Source organism: Bufo bufo, chromosome 4 (assembly GCF_905171765.1).
Source record: "Bufo bufo chromosome 4, aBufBuf1.1, whole genome shotgun sequence".
In the NCBI taxonomy this organism is placed as follows: Eukaryota; Metazoa; Chordata; class Amphibia; order Anura; family Bufonidae; genus Bufo; species Bufo bufo.
The window spans coordinates 338,692,857-338,717,188 of NC_053392.1; the positions used below are offsets into that span (position 1 = coordinate 338,692,857).

General features: G+C 45.1%; 1 protein-coding gene across 1 annotated transcript in view; it reads right to left on the reverse strand.

Annotated features, from left to right (window-relative positions):
• CDK19 (cyclin dependent kinase 19) overlaps positions 1–24,332 on the reverse strand; it is a 238,813-nt gene that overhangs the window by 12,918 nt on the left and 201,563 nt on the right. The window contains exons 10-11 of the mRNA XM_040428878.1: positions 21,492–21,589; positions 11,780–11,858 (exon numbers count right to left, since the gene is read on the reverse strand). Of these exons, the coding sequence (XP_040284812.1) occupies positions 11,780–11,858; positions 21,492–21,589 (177 nt within the window). The remainder of the gene's footprint in view (positions 1–11,779; positions 11,859–21,491; positions 21,590–24,332) is intronic.

Genomic DNA, 24,332 nt, shown 5'->3' on the forward strand with positions numbered 1-24,332 from the left:
AAATGAATTTTACCTCCTTTTCTTCTCACTAATAGAGCTTTCATTTGGTGGTATTTCATTGCTGCTGACATTTTTCCTTTTTTTGTTATTAATCGAAATTTAACGATTTTTTTGCAAAAAAATGACATTTTTCACTTTCAGTTGTCAAATTTTGCAGAAAAAAACGAGATCCATATATAAATTTTGCTCTAAATTTATTGTTCTACATGTCTTTGATTAAAAAAAAATGTTTGGGTAAAAAAAAAATGGTTTGGGTAAAAGTTATAGCGTTTACAAACTATTGTACAAAAATGTGAATTTCCGCTTTTTGAAGCAGCTCTGACTTTCTGAGCACCTGTCATGTTTCCTGAGGTTCTACAATGACCAGACAGTACAAACACCCCACAAATGACCCCATTTCGGAAAGTACACACCCTAAGGTATTCGCTGATGGGCATAGTGAGTTCATAGAACTTTTTATTTTTTGTCACAAGTTAGCGGAAAATGATGATTTTTTTTTTTTTTTCTTACAAAGTCTCATATTCCACTAACTTGTGACAAAAAATAAAAAGTTCTATGAACTCACTATGCCCATCAGCGAATACCTTGGGGTCTCTTCTCTCCAAAATGGGGTCACTTGTGGGGTAGTTATACTGCCCTGGCATTCTAGGGGCCCAAATGTGTGGTAAGGAGTTTGAAATCAAATTCTGTAAAAAATGACCTGTGAAATCCGAAAGGTGCTCTTTGGAATATGGGCCCCTTTGCCCACCTAGGCTGCAAAAAAGTGTCACACATCTGGTATCTCCGTACTCAGGAGAAGGTGGGGAATGTGTTTTGGGGTGTCATTTTACATATACCCATGCTGGGTGAGAGAAATATCTTGGCAAAAGACAACTTTTCCCATTTTTTTATACAAAGTTGGCATTTGACCAAGATATTTATCTCACCCAGCATGGAAATGTAAAAAGACACCCCAAAACACATTCCTCAACTTCTCCTGAGTACGGAGATACCAGATGTGTGACACTTTTTTGCAGCCTAGGTGGGCAAAGGGGCCCATATTCCAAAGAGCACCTTTCGGATTTCACAGGTAATTTTTTACAGAATTTGATTTCAAACTCCTTACCACACATTTGGGCCCCTAGAATGCCAGGGCAGTATAACTACCCCACAAGTGACCCCATTTTGGAAAGAAGACACCCCAAGGTATTCGCTGATGGGCATACTGAGTTCATGGAAGTTTTTATTTTTTGTCACAAGTTAGTGGAATATGAGACTTTGTATGAAAAAAAAAAAAAAAAAAATCATCATTTTCCACTAACTTGTGACAAAAAATAAAAAATTCTAGGAACTCGCCATGCCCCTCACGGAATACCTTGGGGTGTCTTCTTTCCAAAATGGGGTCACTTGTGGGGTAGTTATACTGCCCTGGCATTCTAGGGGCCCAAATGTGTGGTAAGGAGTTTGAAATCAAATTCTGTAAAAAATGACCTGTGAAATCCGAAAGGTGCTCTTTGGAATATGGGCCCCTTTGCCCACCTAGGCTGCAAAAAAGTGTCACACATCTGGTATCTCCGTACTCAGGAGAAGTTGAGGAATGTGTTTTGGGGTGTCTTTTTACATATACCCATGCTGGGTGAGATAAATATCTTGGTCAAATGCCAACTTTGTATAAAAAAATGGGAAAAGTTGTCTTTTGCCAAGATATTTCTCTCACCCAGCATGGGTATATGTAAAATAACACCCCAAAACACATTCCCCACCTTCTCCTGAGTACAGAGATACCAGATGTGTGACACTTTTTTGCAGCCTAGGTGGGCAAAGGGGCCCATATTCCAAAGAGCACCTTTCGGATTTCACAGGTCATTTTTTACAGAATTTGATTTCAAACTCCTTACCACACATTTGGGCCCCTAGAATGCCAGGGCAGTATAACTACCCCACAAGTGACCCCATTTTGGAAAGAAGAGACCCCAAGGTATTCGGTGATGGGCATAGTGAGTTCATGGAAGTTTTTATTTTTTGTCACAAGTTAGTGGAATATGAGACTTTGTATGAAAAAAAAAAAATAAAAAATCATCATTTTCCACTAACTTGTGACAAAAAATAAAAAATTCTAGGAACTTGCCATGCCCCTCACGGAATACCTTGGGGTGTCTTCTTTCCAAAATGGGGTCACTTGTGGGGTAGTTATACTGCCCTGGCATTTTCCAGGGGCCCTAATGTGTGGTAAGTAGGTAAATGACCTGTGAAATCCGAAAGGTGCTCTTTGGAATGTGGGCCCCTTTGCCCACCTAGGCTGCAAAAAAGTGTCACACATCTGGTATCTCCGTACTCAGGAGAAGGTGGGGAATGTGTTTTGGGGTGTCATTTTACATATACCCATGCTGGGTGAGAGAAATATCTTGGCAAAAGACAACTTTTCCCATTTTTTTATACAAAGTTGGCATTTGACCAAGATATTTATCTCACCCAGCATGGGTATATGTAAAAAGACACCCCAAAACACATTCCTCAACTTCTCCTGAATACAGAGATACCAGATGTGTGACACTTTTTTGCAGCCTAGGTGGGCAAAGGTGCCCAAATTCCTTTTAGGAGGGCATTTTTAGACATTTGGATACCAGACTTCTTCTCACGCTTTGGGGCCCCTAAAATGCCAGGGCAGTATAAATACCCCACATGTGACCCCATTTTGGAAAGAAGACACCCCAAGGTATTCAATGAGGGGCATGGCGAGTTCATAGAAAAAAAAAAATTTTGGCACAAGTTAGCGGAAATTGATTTTTTTGATTTTGTTCTCACAAAGTCTCCCTTTCCGCTAACTTGGGACAAAAATTTCAATCTTTCATGGACTCAATATGCCCCTCAGGGAATACCTTGGGGTGTCTTCTTTCCAAAGTGGTGTTATTTGTGGGGTGTTTGTACTGCCCTGGCATTTGAGGGTCTCCGCAATCATTACATGTATGCCCAGCATTAGGAGTTTCTGCTATTCTCCTTATATTGAGCATACAGGTAATGAGATTTTTTTTTTTTCCGTTCAGCCTCTGGGCTGAAAGAAAAAAATGAACGGCACAGATTTCTTCATTCGCATCGATCAATGTGGATGAAAAAATCTCTGCCAAAAAAAGAAAAAGGAGGGGAAAGGCGTCTGCCAGGACATAGGAGCTCCGCCCAACATCCATACCCACTTAGCTCGTATGCCCTAGCAAACCCGATTTCTCCATTCACATCAATCGATGTGGATGAATAAATCATTGCCGGGATTTTTTTTTTTTTTTATATATACAAAGTGTTTGCCAAAGTATATGAACACCGCCACCTCCTCAGCTCATATGCCTCGGCAAACGTATCTTTTACTGCAGAGGAGAAATCTCGTCTTGCAGCGCCGCATACACCGACTTGCGTGTAATCTGACAGCAGCGCAATGCTTCTGTCAGAATGCACATCAGTGCTGCAGCTAGTCGATCGGTTGGTCCACCTGGAAGGTAAAAAAAACAAAACAAAAAAGAAAAAACCAGGCCGCAACGCAATAAATTTATTAACTGTTGAACGGAACATAGAAACTTTTTTTTAACTGAAAGTTTAACTTTTTTACTTACCGGTAATTTTTTTTTTGTTTAGTTTTTTTTTACCTTTATAGAACAAACCTCTCCTTCCCCATGGGACAATGTGCAAAGCGCAAATCGCCCAAAGATGTGGCGAAGTACGTTATGCACTTTATCCCAGGTGAAAGGAGAGGTTTGCAGCAGCTGTGAGTAAAAGGGCCCTAATAGCCCTGTGTGCCTGTCCTGTGAGATGCAATCCCTATGCTAGGTGTACCTGTGTGTGGTACTTCCGGAAACACTCTCCATAGCATAGGGCAGGGTGGTCAGGAGAGTCAGGACAGAAATAGCGGGTGTCACGCCTTATTCCACTCCTGCTACAGACACGACATTTTTTTCGGGGTGGCGGTTGGGTTGAGGTACCAGCAACGACACTGGGGAAATGTCGCTCGTGTAGACGGCTAACTACACTGGTGGATGGGGCCACGGAACCTCCTGGGTAAAGGAGGTTCTCGATGATCTCTTCCTGGAATTTGAGGAAGGATCCTGTTCTCCCAGCCTTACTGTAGAGAACAAAACTATTATAGGCAGCCAATTGAATTAAATATACAGACACCTTCTTATACCAGCGTCTGGTTCTGCGGGAAACTAAATAGGGAGCCAACATCTGGTCATTGAAGTCCACCCCTCCCATGAGCGCATTATAGTCGTGGACTGAGAGGGGCTTTTCAATGACACGGGTTGCCCTTTCAATTTGGATTGTCGTGTCTGCGTGAATGGAGGAGAGCATGTAAACGTCACGCTTGTCTCTCCATTTCACCGCGAGCAGTTCTTCATTACACAAGGCAGCCCTCTCCCCCCTTGCAAGACGGGTGGTTACAAGCCGTTGGGGGAAGCCCACGCGACTAGTTCGCGCGGTGCCACAGGCGCAAATCCGTTCTAGAAACAAATGCCTAAAGAGGGCCACACTTGTGTAGAAATTGTCCACATAAAGATGGTACCCCTTGCCGAATAAGGGTGACACCAAGTCCCAGACTGTCTTCCCACTGCTCCCCAGGTAGTCAGGGCAACCGACCGGCTCCAGGGTCTGATCTTTTCCCTCATAGATCCGAAATTTGTGGGTATAGCCTGTGGCCCTTTCACAGAGCTTATACAATTTGACCCCATACCGGGCACGCTTGCTTGGGATGTATTGTTTGAAGCCAAGGCGCCCGGTAAAATGTATTAGGGACTCGTCTACGCAGATGTTTTGCTCGGGGGTATACAAATCTGCAAATTTCTGGTTGAAATGGTCTATGAGGGGCCGAATTTTGTGGAGCCGGTCAAAAGCTGGGTGGCCTCTGGGACGGGAGGTGGTGTTGTCGCTAAAATGCAGAAAACGTAGGATGGTCTCAAATCGTGTCCTGGACATAGCAGCAGAGAACATGGGCATGTGATGAATTGGGTTCGTGGACCAACATGACCGCAATTCATGCTTTTTAGTTAGACCCATGTTGAGGAGAAGGCCCAAAAAAATTTTAAGTTCGGAAACTTGGACTGGTTTCCACCGGAAAGACTGGGCATAAGAGCTTCCCGGGTTGGCGGATATAAATTGTGTGGCATACCGATTTGTTTCTGCCACGACTAAGTCCAAGAGTTCCGCAGTCAAGAACAGCTCAAAAAATCCCAGGGCCGAACCGATTTGAGCCGTCTCAACCCGAACTCCAGACTGGGCGGTGAAAGGGGGAACTACTGGTGCGGCTGAAGTTGGTGACTGCCAATCAGGGTTTGCCAGCACCTCAGGGATTCTAGGGGCTCTACGGGCCTGTCTGCGCGGTGGCTGCGACGGGGTAACTAGTGCACGTGCCACCGTACCAGCTTCAACTGCCCTTCTGGTGCTCGCCACGTCACCATGTTGTACGGCAGTGCTGGTACTAGGTCCAGGAAGGGCTGCGCTGCTGGTGTATGCCTCACCACGTGATCCGGCAGCGACAGCCCCACTCTGCTGCTCTTGAAACGGATCCTGCGTAACCTGTGGTCTAGCGACACGGGGCCGGGTACGCCTGGTGCTGCCAGGGACCTCCACCTCCTCGTCCGAACTTTGGGTCAGAGAGCCACTGCTTTCTACAGGTTCATATTCTGACCCGCTAGATTCGTCAGATGAGGGTTCCCACTCCTCATCCGACTGGGTCAGAATCCTGTAGGCCTCTTCAGAAGAATACCCCCTGTTTGACATTTTGGACTACTAAATTTAGGGGTATTCCCTGAGACTACCCAAGAAAAAAAGCAAACCTGTCTTACAAAGGGGAGGCTAGCGAAGTACCGGAGGCTGCTGCGGTTGATAAAAAATATCAAAACTGATTTTTTTATCGCTGCAGTGCGTGTAAAGTAAATGTGCAGTGATCAAAAAACAAAATTTTTTTTGTCACTGCGGTGGGGCGGGCGTGGGTGAACGCACGTGTGGGCGACCAATCAGGCCTGATCGGGCAAACACTGCGTTTTGGGTGGAGGGCGAACTAAAGTGACACTAATACTATTATAGATCTGACCGTGATCAGTTTTGATCACTTACAGATACTATAAAAGTACAAATGCTGATTAGCGATACGCTAATCAGCGAATAAAAGTGACTGCGGTGCGGTGGGGTGGGCGCTAACTGACGCTAACTACCTAACCAAGGGGCCTAAAATATCCCTAAAACCTAACAGCCAATACTAGTGAAAAAAAAAAAGTGACAGTTTACACTGATCACTTTTTGTCTTTCACTAAGTGATTGACAGGGGGCGATCAAGGGGTTAATTCGGGTGATGGGGGTGATGGAGGGTGATCTGGGGCTAAGGACAGTGTTTGGTGGGTACTCACAGTGAAGTCTGCTTCTCTGCTGGATCCAACCGACGAAAAGGACCAGCAGAGAAGCAGAGAAGCCATATAACAGATCATATTTACTAATATGATCTGTTATCTGGCTTCTGATTTGATTTTTTGAAAATCGCCAGCCTGCCAGCCAATGATCGTTGCTGGCAGGCTGGTGACGAAATACTTCTTTAACTTTTGCCGGCCCGCGATGCGCATGCGCGGGCCGGCAATGCACGAAATCTCGCGTCTCGCGAGAGGACGCACCGGCGCGTCCACCCAGAACAACAGGACCGCCGCAAAGACGCAATCCTGCGTACGGCGGTCCTGAGGAGGTTAAAAATGAAAAAAATCAAATTCCCTACACATGTTATATATCACCGCGTCCGTAACGAACTGATCTATAAAACGGTCAGGTTACTTTACCCGAACGGTGAACGCCATAAAAATAAAAAATAAAAAACTATTATGAAATTGAAATTTTGCCCACCTTACTTCCCAAAAAAGGTAATAAAAGTGATCAAAAAAGTCGTATGTACGCCAAAATAGTACCAATCAAACCGTCACCTCATCCCGCAAAAAATGAGACCCTACCTAAGATAATCGCCCAAAAACTGAAAAAACTATGGCTCTCAGAATATGGAAACACTAAAACTTGATTTTTTTCGTTTCAAAAATGAAATAATTGTGTAAAACTTACATAAATAAAAAAAAGTATACATGTTAGGTATCGCCGGGTTCGTAATAAACTGCTCTATAAAAATATCACATGACCTAACCCCTCAGATGACTACCGTAAAAAAAAAAAACGGTGTAAAAAAGCTATTTTTTGTCACCTTACTTCACAAAAAGTGTAATAGAAAGCAATCAAAAAGTCATACACACCCCAAAATAGTGCCAATCAAACCGTCATCTCATCCCGCAAAAATCATACCCTACCCAAGATAATCGCCCAAAAACTGAAAAAACTATGGCTCTCAGACTATGGAGACACTGAAACATGATTTTTTTTGTTTCAAAAATGAAATCATTGTGTAAAACTTACATAAATAAAAAAATTGTATACACATTAGGTATCGCCGCGTCCGTGACAACCTGCTCTATAAAAATATTATATGATCTAACCTGTCAGATGAATGCTGAAAATAACAAAAAATAAAAACGGTGCCAAAACAGCTATTTCTTGTTACCTCGCCTCAAAAAAAGTGTAATATAGAGCAACCAAAAATCATATGTACCCTAAACTAGTACCAACAATACTGCCACCCTATCCCGTAGTTTCTAAAATGGGGTCAATTTTTTTGAGTTTCTACTCTAGGGGTGCATCAGGGAGGCTTCAAATGGGACATTGTGTCAAAAAAAATGATCCAGCAAAATCTGCCTTCTAAAACCTCTATGGCATTCCTTTCCTTCTGCACCCTGCCGTGTGCCCGTACAGCGGTTTACGACCACATATCGGGTGTTTCTGTAAACTACAGAATCAGAGCCATAAATATTGAGTTTGCTGTTAACCCTTGCTTTGTAACTGGAAAAAAAATATTAAAATGGAAAATCTGCCAAAAAAGTTACATTTTTAAATTGTATCTCTATTTTTCATTAAATCTTGTGGAACAGATAAAGGGTTAACAAAGTTTGTAAAATCAGTTTTGAATACCTTGAGGGGTGTTGTTTCTTAGATGGGGTCACTTTTATGGAGTTTCTACTCTAGGGGTGCATCAGGGGGGCTTCAAATGGGACATGGTGTAAAAAAAAAAACAGTCCAGCAAAATCTGCCTTCCAAAAACCAAACGGCGCACCTTTCACTCTACACCCCGCTGTGTGGCCGTACAGTAGTTTACGGCCACATATGGGGTGTTTCTGTAAACGGCAGAGTCAGGGCAATAAAGATACAGTCATGTTTGGCTGTTAACCCTTGCTTTGTTAGTTAACGAAGGTTAACGAAGTTTGTAAAATCAGTTTTGAATACCTTGAGGGGTGTAGTTTATAGAATGGGGTCATTTTTGGGAGGTTTCTGTGGCGAAACCAACCTCGCCACTGGGTTTTGGAGGGGCCTGGCTGCTGGCCTCTTGCCCCAGGATTATGGGCCCTCTCATCAGCCAGGCCTCATTTGTTCACAAAGGACTTGAATTAACTTGAACTCCTGGTCTAATTCGTGCCATTTTGGGATGTTAAATGTCTGTGTATTGAAAAGGGTTGTGACATTGTATGTTTAAATGGTGATTTCTGTTCTGTTGTCCCCACATGTGTATTGGTGATTTCCCTTTGTCTTGAGAGATAATTGGATTACTCCTCGGGTGTCTCCAGGGCAGAGAGGAGGAAACCATGATGCATTGTGGGGATGTATTGTCTCTGTCTATCCTGCAGTGCTGCATATCTGTCCTGTGTCATAGTCTTCATTCTGGTCCCCTAGGGACGTGTCCACCAGATGGGGACCTGCATAAATACGGGCGGGTAGCCCTCAATAAAGTGTTCCTGTTTTATCCTTCATCATGTTGAGGCTGGTGTTTGGGTAACTGATCGACGCTGGGAGATTTGCTATACTCCCCTGGCTTTACTACTAGCTCTTGTAAGAGCTTGTTCCTGGTTCCTGCTCTCTGGATGTAGGAGAGGTTCACCCACTGGAGCCTGGAGCCTTGTCGTAGGTCCAGGGTGGGTAGGAGACGGTGAGACCTCAACCAAGCTTCGGCGGTTCGTGGGGTCTGCAGTGCGTACGGTGTCAAGTGGAGTGCTTGGAGTCCTCGAAAAGCACTAGGAGCATCCATTCAACGGAGGTACCCGGTCGGGGTGTTAGAAGATCCGTTACATTTGGTGGCAAGCAGTGGGATGGCGTCCTAGTGTGAGGAGAAGCATCTCGGAGACACCGTTCGTGGATTTACTAAATTGAGGGCAACGCTAGTATCCGTACAGCGCCCCTGGCTACAGCAGGATGGAATCGGCTAGTCTTCGGACAGCGTTCTATGACGAGGAGGTAAGCGATTCCTCCTCTCCACAGCCGATCTGCAACAAGGTCCTGGGGATAGGATTCCCTGACCACATCCCAGTAGAAGAGCTGGCATCTGGGCAGAGCGCAGGCAGCCTCTGCCCCCCCCTATCCTCTTCTCCAGAGCCGGACATCCCACAGGCTACCCCAGCGGAAGAGCTGGCATCTGGGCACAGCGCAGTTGGCCTCTGCCCTCCCCTATCCTCTTATCCGGGGCCTGACTCCCCACAGGCTACCCCAGCAGAAGAGCTGGCATCTGGGCAGAGCGCAGTCAGCCTCTGCCCTCCCCTATCCTCTTCTCCAGAGCCGGACTCCCCACAGGCTACCCCAGCAGAAGAGCTGGCATCTGGGCAGAGCGCAGTCAGCCTCTGCCCTCCTCTATCCTCTTATCCAGAGCCTGACTCCCCACAGGCTACCCCAGCAGAAGAGCTGGCATCTGGGCAGAGCGCAGTCAGCCTCGGCCCTCCCCTATCCTCTTCTCCAGAGCCGGACATCCCACAGGCTACCCCAGCGGAAGAGCTGGCATCTGGGCAGAGCGCAGTTGGCCTCTGCCCTCCTCTATCCTCTTCTCCAGAGGCTGACTTTCCACAGGCTACCCCAGCGGAAGCGCTGGCATCTGGGCAGAGCGCAGTCTGCCTCTGCCCTCCCCTATCCTCTTCTCCAGAGCCGGACTTCCCACAGGCTACCTCAGCGGAAGAGCTGGCATCGGGGCAGAGCGCAGTCGGCCTCTGCCCACCAAGTACCTACAGCTCCAAGCTAGAGAGCAACAAGGAAGCAAGGAGAGGCAGATGCCCACTCAACACCTGGGGACATACAAAATTCAACAGGTCCAGTATTGGGTTGTGGGTGGACTGCCAGACTAACTCAGGTATCTGGTTAGTCTTCCCTGGGAGGGGGAGATGTGTGGCGAAACCAACCTCGCCACTGGGTTTTGGAGGGGCCTGGCTGCTGGCCTCTTGCCCCAGGATTATGGGCCCTCTCATCAGCCTGGTAACTTCGTGGGGCGTGTCCACCAGATGGGGACCTGCATAAATACGGGCGGGTAGCCCTCAATAAAGTGTTCCTGTTTTATCCTTCATCATGTTGAGGCTGGTGTTTGGGTAACTGATCGACGCTGGGAGATTTGCTATACTCCCCTGGCTTTACTACTAGCTCTTGTAAGAGCTTGTTCCTGGTTCCTGCTCTCTGGATGTAGGAGAGGTTCACCCACTGGAGCCTGGAGCCTTGTCGTAGGTCCAGGGTGGGTAGGAGACGGTGAGACCTCAACCAAGCTTCGGCGGTTCGTGGGGTCTGCAGTGCGTACGGTGTCAAGTGGAGTGCTTGGAGTCCTCGGAAAGCACTAGGAGCATCCATTCAACGGAGGTACCCGGTCGGGGTGTTAGGAGATCCGTTACAGTTTCTATTATGTAAGCCTCGCAAAGTGAATTCAGACCTGTAGTGGTCCCTAAAAATTAGGTATTTTTTATGCAAAAAAATTAACTTTTTTGACCCAATTTTAGCAGTGTCATGAAGTACAATATGTGACGAAAAAACAATCTCAGAACGGCCTGGGTAAGTCAAAGCGTTTTAAAGTTATCAGCACTTAAAGTGACACTGGTCAGATTTGCAAAAAATGGCCTGGTCCTTAAGGTGAAATAAGGCTGTGTCCTTAAGGGGTTAAGGGCACTATTTTAGGTTTTAACCTGTTGATTATCTTTTAGCAATTTTTTCTTGTAAGCGATTAAATAACACAATTCTGCCAATGTTTGTTGCATTACAAATTTTGTGCAGTTCATATGTTACCTTTAGTCTATGGTTCAGCACAATAATAGCACTTTTCATGGCAAAAACATCTGTGCTGCAACATTCCAAGGGCCATAACTTTATTTTTCCATCGATATAGCCCTATAGGGGCTTGTTTTTTGGAGCACGACTAACATTTTTTAATAAGATTATTTCAAGGTAGCAATGGCACCATTGTTTAAATTGTGTGTTTTACACCAAAGTGTTGTCCGGGATTTAGATATTGATGGCATATCCTGAGGATAGGTTATCAATATCTGATTGGTGGGGGTCTGATTCCCAGAACCCCTGACGATCAGCTGTTTAAAGAGTGCTCCAGTGAGCGAGGATGAGGGTGGGGGATAAAAATGATCTGGTCACTATATACCAAATCATTACTTCCTGTCACTAATAAAGTAGGCAAAATAGGTATACAGCTGTGGCAGTCCTGGTGGCACCTTAGGGGTTCAACGTCAGGCATCGGAGGTACAGTAGCTCAGATCCCAATCATTGCAAAGGCTAGCCAGCTGTATATTAGAGAAGACTTGCTGCAGGCAATGCCGATGCTATCCAGTGGATATAACTGTATGCTCACTCGAGGTAAGGCATTGCTAAAATGAGTGCACAGTGAACTGTGTGAAGGGGTTAATATGCAGGTACAGTATCTGGGACTAATACATACCTTGTCAGCTTTTTCCTCTGGTTCATCTTCATTTAAAAATTCACGCTTAGGATATGGGATTTGACACCCTGCAAATACACTGATATAATAAAACAGACAATGAAAAATTCAATGACTTGAAAGGTAGCATATGGCATTTGGTTAACATAATCACTACAATCAAACTGACCTACCTTACTGGTTAATTTGTTCAACTTGAGACAATACAAAACAATGCATATAAATTATTGGAGTGGGTTAAATGGGTTATCCCATGATTAATGCAAAAAGTCTCTTTCTAACAAATGTAGAACCAGCCCTGTACCTCATATAGATCCAGAGATCTCCCCATCCATTGCTGGGATTGCTCTGCTAGATTTTTTTTCAGGCTGGTAGCTCAGGGGGCGTGCACTTTCTCAGGGAGCATGTACTTTCTGCTGCAGCTTGTGGCAGTTGAAGGATGGAACTGAGCATGTACTTCCATCTCAGTGAGCAGGACAGAGAAATTAGAAAAATAGCAGGTGGCGCTATTTAGAGATTTCAGTGAGTATTTTGCGGTCCGCAAAAAAACTGATCCGCAAAACATACGGATGACATCCGTGTGCATTCCGTATTTTGCGGAACGGAAGAGTTGGCCCTTATAGAACAGTACAATCGTTGTCCATAATGCGGAAAATAAGTACCCTTGCACACAAACGTATTTTTATTCAGTTTCCGTTCGTATTTTTTGCGGACTGTATACGGAACCATTCATTTCAATGGGTCCGCAAAAAAAAAGAAGTTACTCCGTGTGCATTCCGTTTCCGTAATTCCGTATTTCCGTTCCGCATCAAAATAGAGCATGTCCTGTTCTATTAGGGGCCAGCTGTTCTGTTCCGCAAAATACAGAATGCACACGGATGTCATCCGTATTTTTTGCGCATCTGTTTTTTGCGGACCGCAAAATACATATGGTCGTGTGCAAGAGGCATAATAGTACATTCATCCATCTATTGGCTACAACTAGAGATGAGTGAATCGAAGTTGATGAAGTGGAATTCGATCCAAATTTCAGGAAAAATTCGATTTGCACCAAATCTGAATTTCCCAACGCTTCGTGGTAACAAATCGCATTTTTTCATAAAATGGCTGCTGCACGTGTTAGGACATGGAGCAAGGAACTCTGCGAACGAGGGATCAGCCACAATGCCATGCATGCAGCCAATCAGCAGCCAGCCAGCCCTATAAATAGCCTCAGCCATCTTGGATTCAGCCATTTTCCAGTGTACTTCGTGAAGGGAGAAATGTCAGCAGGCGCTAGGGACAGTGGTAGAAAAGACTTTAAAACTTTTATTTTGCTGTATAGAAGTTCAGGGAAAGGCTAGGGAGCAATCATTCCACAGTATTGAAGCAGAACAGGGTTCAGTAGGGGAGTTTACAGCCTGGGTAATAGGAACATTCCTATTACACCTTGCTGCACTGACTGGGGATCAAAATTGCCATTATACAGCTCTGTAATTGCAGCAAACCGTTCTTGTTATTGGGGTGCAAGTGCTGTTTGATACAGCCATTTACACGGTTTATTACAAGGAAATATTTATACGTCTTATTTGCCCTTGTGTGGTGCAGTTATATGTTCTAAAGCATTTTTTGGCTTCTGTTAGTGGGAAAAAAGTGCTCATTAGCCGTTGTGTGGTGAAGTGAGAAAATGACAGCACTTTTTGGTGTGTATTAGCGGCAAAAATAATATATATTATTTGCCGTTCAGCGGTGCAGTTATATGTTCTAAAGCCCTTTTTGGCATGTATTAGTGGCAAAAAAATATATATTATTTGCCGTTCAGTAGTGAAGTTATATGTTCTAAAGCCTTTTGTGGTGTGTATAAGTGAAAAAAAATAAGTGCCTATTTGCCGTTCAGCGGTACAAGTTATATGTTCTAAAGCACTTTTTGGCGTGTATTAGTGTCAAAGAAAAATATATTTGCTGTTCAGCGCTGCAGTTACATGTTCTAAAGCCTTTTGTGGCGTGTATGAGTGGAAAGAAATAAGGGCCTATTTGCCATCCAGCAGTGCAGTTATATGTTCTAAAGCCCTTTTTGGCATGTATTATTGACACAAAAAAAAGTATTTGCTGTTGTGTAATGAAGTGAGAAAATTACAGCCATTTCTGGCGTGTATTAGGGCCAAAAAATCTATATTTGCCGTTCAGAGGTGCAGTTATAGGTTTTAAAACCCTTTTTGGCGTGTATTAGTGGCAAAAAATATATATATTATTAACCATTCAGCGGTGCAGTTACGTATATGTTCTAAAGCTTTTTGTGGCATGTATAAGTGGAAAAAAGTAAGGGCCTATTTGCTGTTCAGCAGTGCAGTAATATTTTATAAAGCAGGCATGCTCAACCTGCGGCCCCTCCAGCTGTTGCAAAACTACAACTCCTATCATTCCCTGACAGCCTACAGCTATCATCCTACCAGTGGCGTACCTACCATATAGGCAGACAGATGCTATGGGGCCCGTGAGAAAGAGGGGCCTGAAGTGGAGGAGAGGCCCCGCCCCCTAATTGTCCTGTCTATCTTTCTAAAGGACCTTTGATGATGTAATCACAGGTCCTGTAAGGGAACTGCACAGTGTAAAGTGTAGTTCTCAGGTTAGAACAGTGCATCTGCCAGGACCTGTGATGACATCATCTTCAACATCACAGGTCCTGCAGAATCTAGCAAAGGAACTGCACCAAAAATGGTGTAGTTCCTAGGTTTGAAAGGTACATCTGCCAGGACCTGTGATGACATCAGCACAGGTCCTTCAACCCCTAAAAGCAAGTATTAGAAGTTCACAATCAGCTCTGCATTGATCCATACAGACTGGACTGGAGTGGTAAGAGGAGGTCCTCCACTTCTCCTCATTTACCCCCCCCCACCATGTTTTTACTCATTGCTCACTTCAGACAGGTACAGTGACCACTAACTCATGTACCTCACACACACAGTGACCATAATATATAACTGACCACATATTTCTGTAAACACTGCATCTACCTAATTTTGTTTAAACAATTATAGCACACTTTCTGTAAATCCAATAAACTTAATTTCACTTCTCAAATATCACTGTGTGTGTCTCCTATATGATATATTTAACTGACATTTTTTATCGTAACAACCAACGATTTATACAGGAAAATCATGACGATTAACAAGGTTGCCCAAACTTTCGCATCCCACTGTATTATACCCCGTACCTCACTTATCAGTACACTGCTGTATATATTATATACCTGTACACACTGCATATATTATACCCTGTACCTCACATATTACACTACTGTATATATACTATATACCTGTACACACTGCATATATTATACCTCGAACCTCACATATCAGTACACTGCTGTATATACTATACATCTGTACACACTGCATCTATTATAGCTCTTTTGTGTGCCAGGGCTGTTTTGTAATCCCAATCCGGCCCTGATGGTATAAATGATAAAATGCAGCAGCAAGAATAGTTCATGGAACAAAGGGAGAGGCCTGGAATGGGTAGTGGGAGGGGCTATAAAAGGGGAATGGGGGCACAATTTAGATTCTTGCTATGGGCCCAGTGATTTCTATGTATGCCCCTGCATCCTACAGAAGGGCATGGTGGGAATTGTAGTTTTACAACAGCTGGATGGCCGCAGGTTGAGCATCCCTGTTCTAAAGCCTTTTGTGGCAAGTATAAGTGAAAAAAAGTAAGGGCCTACTTGCCATTTAGCGGTGCAGTTATATGTTCTAAAGCCTTCTTTGGCGCGTATTAGTGGAAAAAAAGAGGGCTAATTAGCCGTTGTGTGGTGAAGTGAGTATTTATTTATATGATCTAACAATATGTGTCAGACAGAGAAGTGCCAGGCCCTGCACAGGGGAGTGGCAGAGGCTTAAATGTTTCTGGCGCAGGCACAGATCGCAGAAGAGTAAGGGGGCGTGGCAGCAGGAGTCACAGCGAGAGGCCTGAAGCTCCCGGTGTAATCTAGGGGTCGTGTCTTGACCAGCAACCCAACGGTTCTTGAATGGTTGACTCGGTCTTCCACTTAGTTCCAAGTGATATCAGACACCCCCAGCCAAGAGTCGGTGGGTTCCTCAGACACAACTCTTAGTTGGCATGGCCCGGGAGCAGGCCCTGTGCCCTCAATTGTCCTCAACCTGCCTCTGTCCTTTTCTGTTCCCTCAGCCAGACAAGTATTATATGCTGTGGGCTCACCTCCACTATACAGCGAGGACGAACTACTAGAGGACAGTCAGCAGCTACTGGCCAGCCAAGATGTGGAGGAGACATCCGCCTCTTTCTCCGGTAGGCGGGCAAGTAGTAATGAGGAGAGTGGCATGGGAGCTGGTGTTGCGAACGGTCAGGCTCCTAATCCAGAGACTGCTGAGGAGGACATCAGTGACGTGCAGACAGTACTTGATGATGATGTAGCTAATCGTACTTGGGAGCCGGGTAAATTAGAGGCTTCATCATCATCGAGAAAAGAGGGTGGCAGCTTGCCCGTGAGGAAGCGGCGGAGCCAGCAAGTCGCTAGCATGACCGGGAGTCAACAGGGTGGCAGCAGTGGGAGGTCAGGAGCCAAACGTGCGCGGGTTGGACCACCCGCTTCGCAGGAGTCTACCTGCCCGGAAAGTAGTGGTGCAGGGGCCCACGGAAGCAGCGGCGGTAGCAGTCAGTCAGTGCAGAGTTTTGGGGGGGTAAAATCACCTACTCGCCAGTTTGGCAGTTTTTTGTTAAGCTGCCGGAGGAGGTGAACATGGCCATTTGTAGAATCTGTGGGCAGAAGGTGAAGCGTGGCCAGGGTACCAATGTTGGCACCACGGCCCTGTGTCAACATATGCAGCATCACCATAAAGTGGCCTGGGAGAACCGTTGCTCTGATGTGGTGGGCCAGCCTGCCGCAGCAACCGCTGCATCACCCAGTGGCACGCACCTGATTATAGGCAGTCATGGCTCCACCACCTCAGCAGAAGGGAACTGTCTGTCCTTCCCATCATCTGCTGGTCCTGATGCTCCTGCTCCTCCTCGTCAATCATTCCGTCAGCAATCGATCACCGAAGAGATTGCCAAGAGACAACAGTATGCGTGCACTCATCCAACTGTGCAGAAGCTGAATGTGCCCCTGGCCAAGTGGTGGACTCTGCACCTTTCAGAGAACTGATGGCTTGTGCCGAGCTGAGGTGGAGAGTCCCAAGCCGTAATTTCTTTGCCAAAAAGGCAGTACCAGCCCTGCACACGTATGTAGAACAGAAGGTGGGCCAGTCTTTGAGCCTGACGGTGTCTGCGAAAGTGCACGGCAGCGCCAACGTGTGGAGCTGTAACTACGGTCAGGGATAATACATGTCCTTTACGGCCCACTGGGTGAATGTGGTTCCTGCACAGCTACACCAGCAACTTGGCCAGGTGACGCCGCTTCTGGCTCCACGTTCTCACGCCGTTGGTCCTGCGACAATGTCCACTTCTGCCTCCTCATCCTCCACCGTGTCCTCAGCCTCCACTGCAGGGACAATTCACAGTTCCCCTGCAGCATACCACATGTGCAGGGCACGAACATTTGAGCACAAGCAATGTGTAGCGAAATGGGTGGTTTTTACACACAGGTGACAGGAGAGGAGGAGCAGGAGCAGCCAGAGGAGCTACAGGGCAATGAGAAAGATGAGACAGAGGACCCAGACACACCGTAGCAGTATGCAGTGGAGATGGAGGTAGGGAATCCCTCTGAGTCACTTGCACAAATGGCCTGATGCATGCTCACTTGCTTGCGTAGTGATAGCCGAATTGTCAGCATTCGGCAGAGGGATGACCTCTGGCTCTCCACCCTGTTGGACCCTCGCTACCGGTTCAAAATGGGGGCCTTTTTTACACCCGCTGAGAGGGAGGACAAACTGAACTACTATCAAGACATCCTATGTAGTCAGTTGGCCGCTGCCTATCTGCGTCATCGTCCATCCTCTCACAGGTCTGATCGGGGGAGCCCTCTGCGCTCACGTTCCTCTGCCATGGCTGCTGTGGCAGGGTGGGGGGGTAGGAACAGTTCCAGCTCCATCAGCCACAACTTGAGTTTAGAGTCGCTGATGAGCAGCTTTCTTCACCCGCCTAGTGAAGAAACTACTCACCAGCAGCAGCAGCAGCTAGACCTGGAGCATGACCTGAACCAGCAGGTGGTGGCATACTTTGACAGCACCCTGCCACCCCACATTGAAGATGCGTTGGACTACTGGGCAGCCAAACTGGATTTGTGGCCGCAACTGGCAGAGTTTGCCCTGGAAAAGCTGTTCTGCCCGGCCAGTAGTGTGGCATCAGAGCAGGTGTTTAGTTACAAGAAGAACTCGCCTGTCCACCCAAAACGTGGAGAGACTGATCTTTGTCAAGATGAATCAGGTGTGGATCAGCCAGGATTTCCTCCGACCAATGCCTAATACATCAGACGAGATCATCCATGGTTGCACACCAACACTTTGACAAAAGAGGCCAGTTTCTTCTGGATACCTGCCTCAGCTACTATTCTAATGCCTGATGCCACACATCTGATGCCAAGTGCTCCTTCTTTCACCCACCATCTTCAGATGGTACTGGTATTGCCATCCACCTCTCCACTCTGTCAACGGGTCACTCTGTAGTCTCCTCATGCTGCTGCTATCTCACCACTCAGGTCTCCTTATGCTGATGCTGCCACCTCCACACTGTCATTGTGCCACCCTGTGGCCTCCTCCTGATGCTGCTGCTGTCACCACCTCCACACTCAGTCATTGTGCCAATCTGTGGCCTCCTAAAGCTGCTGCCACCTCCACAGTCATTGTGCCACCCTTTCGGCCTGGCTGACATCATGATTTATTTGACCCTTCTTCTGATCTGTCAGAAGGAAGGAAAAATTAGATGCACAATGGATCCTGTCTATGTAACCGCTGTAAGGCCTGCATGACATGGTCCCTATTTTGCATCAGAATTTGCTTATGATTTGATTTGGATCCACTTTATTTTATTTTTTTTGGCTTTAGCAATACTGATGGATTACTGACCAAATGCTGACCGAGTGAAGGTGGATGCTCAAAGGACAGGATCCGTTTTTTGGGGGTTATTGTTCTGACGGATCAGAAGAAGGGCAAAATAATCAGTGATGTCAACACGAACTTACTGCTGACACCCTCTCCACTCTGTTGGGGTGGGTTCTACTTGTATAAGCATTTAATATAACAGGTTCTGTAGAAATCTATGTGGAATCAGTGAATTGGTGTAAAAGAAGTGCGCTCTTTCACTCTATAGTAGGATCTTGGGCCTCTGCACGGTTCTTTATACCTGGTGCTAACATTGACCTGTAAGGCTGAGTTCACACTTGAGTTATTTGGTCAGTAACTTCCCAAATAAGTGAAGTGTGCATTGATTCTAAGAGCGATGCCTGTCATCTACATGTCATATTCACTCACAGTATTATTTTACTACCACAGCAGACTCCCTATGCTTGTTACTGCAAGGCACAGTGTTCTACACCACTATAAAGTCTCTCTGCAGCCAAGAAATAGCCGTTTTTTAATTCGGATCGAACCAAATTTTTTCAGAAAATCTCTAGCTACAACGGTCACATGTCATAGATACCATCATCACCATTGTGGACAGCTGGAAAGGTTGTGTGCGGGTACACCATGTCACAGCTTCAGCAATGTAAGTGCAGACTGGTATGGGACCACTTGACAGCTGGCGCTGCAGCACACGGTTCAAAAGCTTTAAAAAAAAAAAAAAATGATCCTCTATATAGCTGCAAGTGTTTGTTTTTCTGTAGACAAGGACCAGACAATTCAGAAGTCTGACTTTTCCAGTGGGAACCAGACAAGAAGAAGTTTGGACATGTGAAAAGAAAACAACCCAAGAACTTTAGTGTCTGCAGCGTTGAATTCCTAGCTCCTGGGATTCTGAGCCCTATCCAACACGCAGCTTTAGTCTGAAACACTCATTATAAGCATCCAACCTGTCAAATCTGACTCTCAACCCCACGAAGATGCTAGAACTACAGCACTCTACATACATTAACACAGTCCGGAATAACTATAGTACTAGGCCTTCATGTACACACACTCAGGGCCACCTTCACACTGTAGTATTTTTGGTTACTATTTTGTATTAGTTTATTCTGTCCTGAAAAAAACCTGATACGGAATGCGCTTCAGAATTCCTTGATTTTTTTTTAGGATGCAGTTTTTAATCTGACATGGTCTGACGTGTCACTTCTTTTTTTTTGCAGCGCGGTTTTTAAAAGCACTGTGTAAATTGAAATGCAGATTCCCCATTTCAATCAATAGAAAAGGTCTGCACCCATTTTTGGAGCCTTTTGTTTTGCCGCGGAATCCATTCCACGCTAAAATCTGCACCAAAAATTCGATGTTTGAACATCCTTAGTTAACCAAACCAGGAATGGGTCAAAAACAAGTAAGAGGTCTAAATCCACTACTACACAGTTTTCTTTTTGTAGGATTCACTGTTGGTTTTGGCTTACAAAATATAAGCCAAAATATGCAAATGTGAGTGCCCTGTGGATCTTCGCATATAGCTGCAAATTCTTCACAAAGAGTCTATAAAACGGTAGGAGCAGCATATTATAGCTACTAGTAATATTGCTGAAAGAATACACCAAACACATAGGCCCTCCCTGCAGTGACCGACAATCCGCCTTGTATGTATGCAAACACAGCAGTTTGTCAATCACAGTCCTGAGGGGCAGGGTTAAGTGGAAGAGCGCTCTCCTCATGGCTACCCCCAATTCATAAACAATAGACCACATTTACTAATGTGAGTGCACCTGTATTCCGGTGTAAAGTGAACCAGAAAGTGGTGCAATTTGGCACATCTAGTTGTAGAGAATGTTTCTTTGACAAGTGGGTGTGTCTTAAAGGGAAAAGGGTGTGGCATAGGTTGAAAGAGGGCACGCCCTAAGCTGCTCCAGTTTGCACTAAAATTTCACCACAATTCTGGTGTAAATTTCCTTTTCAAAGTATGCCAAACTAAAGCTAGTATAGAGTGCACCACATTTACCCTCCAGCCTGCGCCCCTGTGATAAATCTGGTGAAGGTCCAGAGAGCTTGTCTAAAGACGGGTTTACATGGTCCGAGGAACAGCCGATTATTCGGAAGGCAATGTTCCGTGGGGGTGAAGCTCTGCATTTACATGGAGCAATAACCTCCACAGTATGAGAATGAGCGCTAACTACTGCGATCGGCTGCACCTTTAGACACACAGATTATTGGGAAAGTGTAAACCCGTCGTATGTATTTTGTGTAGTCTTTCAATACAGCTAATAGCCAAATTGCATTTTTTTGTGCTGTTTAGGCTACTAGTAGTATGGACATGTAGCAAAAATACGCTGCTTTACATAAGGCAGCATGTTAAACTGACAGATTGGCTTTAAAATGCAGAGCACTCAAGCCTGTTTCCATTTCGCAAGCACACATTATCTCAAATAACACAATCTTAAATGTGCTCCTCTTATCTCATTCCCTCCCATTTCTCCGATAGCATTTCCTAGGCAGAAGCATATTGTTTCAATGCCACCCTCAAAGTGAATGATACTGTTCTATATTCTGCTGGCCAAATAATGTAGGCGTAAGTGCAGAGACTTTTGGCTCCACAGGGCATAAAATGCTTGCACATGACAAACTGCCGAGGCTGAACATTATATGTACCACAACGTTATTACACAGGTTTCAGAAAGTATGGTCTGATGATAATAAAGAAGACCTACTCTGATGTAGGCAGAGGATCCTCCTGGAAATAGAGATCCTGTAAAGCTTGCTCTGATGTGATCCTTTTCGTTGGGTCCATTGTAAGAAGCTTTTGAAGCTAAAATAAAAAATTGTGTTAAATTAGTATAATACACACAACTGGCAGCACACGCTCCATTCACACGTCCGTGATGTGTTGCGGACCCGCAAATTGCGGATCCGCAACACACCCGCCCGGTACCCCTATAGAAATGCCTATTCTTGTCTGCAAGCTGCGGACAAGAATAGGACAGGTTCTTTCTTTTGCGGAGCTGCGGACCCGAAGATCAGGGCCGCACTCCGCAAATGCGGATGCGGACAGCACACTGTGTGCTGTCCGCTTCCATTCCGTCCCCATAGAAAAGGAATGGGTCCGCACTCGTTCCGCAAAATTGTGGAACGGATGCGGACCCATTTGCGGACATGTGAATGGACCCTTAAACTGGAAAACTTAAGCTAAACTGGAGGTTTACATTCTTGTAGTTGTGCTTAGACAGATGAGTCAGAACTGCAGTGCAAAGCATGGGAGGTGGGCATTGCTGAACAACCAATACACTAAAAAATAAAATAGGGACTACCCATAGACAGTTAAAAGGGTTTCCTGAGATTTTAATACTGATAACCTATCCTTGGGACACTTGGGATAGCAGTTTCAGGTGGATTAAAACTACTTTTGCCATGTAACTAGTATGCCCATCCACCTACGTATCTTTTGACTGCCTTACAACTCACCTAGATAGCACTGTCAGCAGTTTTGAAGGGTCAAAACTGCTGAAAGACTCCCTAGTGTTGCTGCTGATGAAAACATGCACACAGATAATACAGATGACTATAGCCTATACCGCCAATAAAATTCTAACCTTCATGTTTCCAGAAGTTACAAAATGCAGTATTAACACAAATTTCCAGTTGCATTAAAGCGGTTTTCCGAGATTTTAATATGGATGACCTACCCTCTGGATAGGACATCAATATCTGATCGTGGGGGTCTGACACGATAAGCATCAGCGCTCCTGTGAGCCACAGCCTTCTCCAGCGTTGTACATTGTATAGTGGCTGTGCTTGGTATGGCGCTGAGCTACTCCTAGGCCATGTGATGAACGTGTCGTCACTGACCTAGGGAAAGCTGCGAGAAGGCCGGGGCGCTACTGCGAGCACCACTGCATTCTCAAACAGCAGATTGGAGGGGCTCTTGGGTGTTTGACCCCCACCAATCAGATGCTGATGACCTATCCAGGGGATAGGTCATGTGTATTAAAATCTTGGAAAACCCCTTTTAATGCAACTGTAAATTTGCGTTAATACTGCATTCTATAACTTCTGGAAACATGAAGGCTAGAATTTTATTGGTGTTATAGGCTATAATCATCTGTATTATCTGTGTGCATGTTTTCATCATTAAGCAGCAACACTAGGTAGTCTGTCAGCAGTTTTGGCCCTTCAAAACTGCTGACAGTACTATCTAGGAGAGTAGGTGGATGGACATACTAGTTTTCTGACAAAATAAGTTATAATTCACCTGGTACTGCTATCCTAAGTATCCTCTGGGCATACCCTTACTGTGAAATGTCCTGGTCTCTCTGCACTGAATGTTCCCCATCCTATCTATTCAGAAGACCACTGGAAACATCATTTAGAAGCAGAGAGGAGAGAGCCCCAAAGGACAATTCATGATAAGGGAATGATCAGTAGACACTTGCAATTGCAGAGCCAACAGAAGTAAAACTCTTTTTATTGGTCACACGGGTATGACCATTCACCTCAGTGGTTTTTTTACTGCTTTACTCCTCACCCATCTAGTGTGTTACATGATCCTAACTGGTTATTGGAATTCAGATAGGTCTCCTCTATGCACTCTATCTGGGATGCACCATATATGCTTACAACCAGTGCACCCAGATGGAATTCGCACTGCTGTTTCAATATGTATTTAGCAATTGCTGCAGTGTCTAGCTGGATCGATACTGTTTTTCAAATTTAAAAAAGAAGGCTTGAATAATTAATCAATGCAATATATATTGCTAATTTCTCTTAAGAGGTTACAATATGCATATGATGATGACGGGAAAAGTACAAGGTTTGTGGGAAATGCCTGGAAATGAGATAGTGGTTTGGAATTATCTGTGAGCTTGGACTCAGGACATGTGTATGTAAGCACATTTGATATATGACAAGGTAAATCAAGAAAAGCCTTAATGGTACTGAGACAGCAATTGTTCGAAATCAGAGCACAGAGTGGTTCTCAGCAAAGGCACCATTACCTTTCTAACACAAGTTATAAATAATGAAGGTAGAAACTCCATTGAGTCCCAGCCATATATATCTTCCAATAATACAAGGTATAATATCAGCAACAATAAAAATAAAAAAAGATTTAATAGTTATGCAAACAATACCAGTAAAACACGAAGATCATATTAGTAGGAGTAGTCTAACATCTCTAGGATTTAAGAACTGCACTATGAAACACGTAAGAGATTTGTCGGAAGGTCACTCAGTAAGCACCAGTAATCAGGTTGGAACCTAAAGGGGTTGTCTCAATTCAGCAAATGGCCCATTTACCATGCAGACAAAGTTAACACGAGGGCGAAGCACTTACTTATGTATTGTGATCACCTTCATAGGCCACAGGCCACAATATGAGGCAGTGTACAAATGACGCAGGGACACAAGCATGTCAGGTCACAGGCTGGAAAAGTTATGTGGCCTGCACCAGAGACAGCGACTTGGAATGGCACTCAAGTATTTTATTTTTCTCTTCTTTCCTTGGCCACTTAGGAGGCATACCACTGGGGTCATTATAGGGGGTCACTACTAGGGGA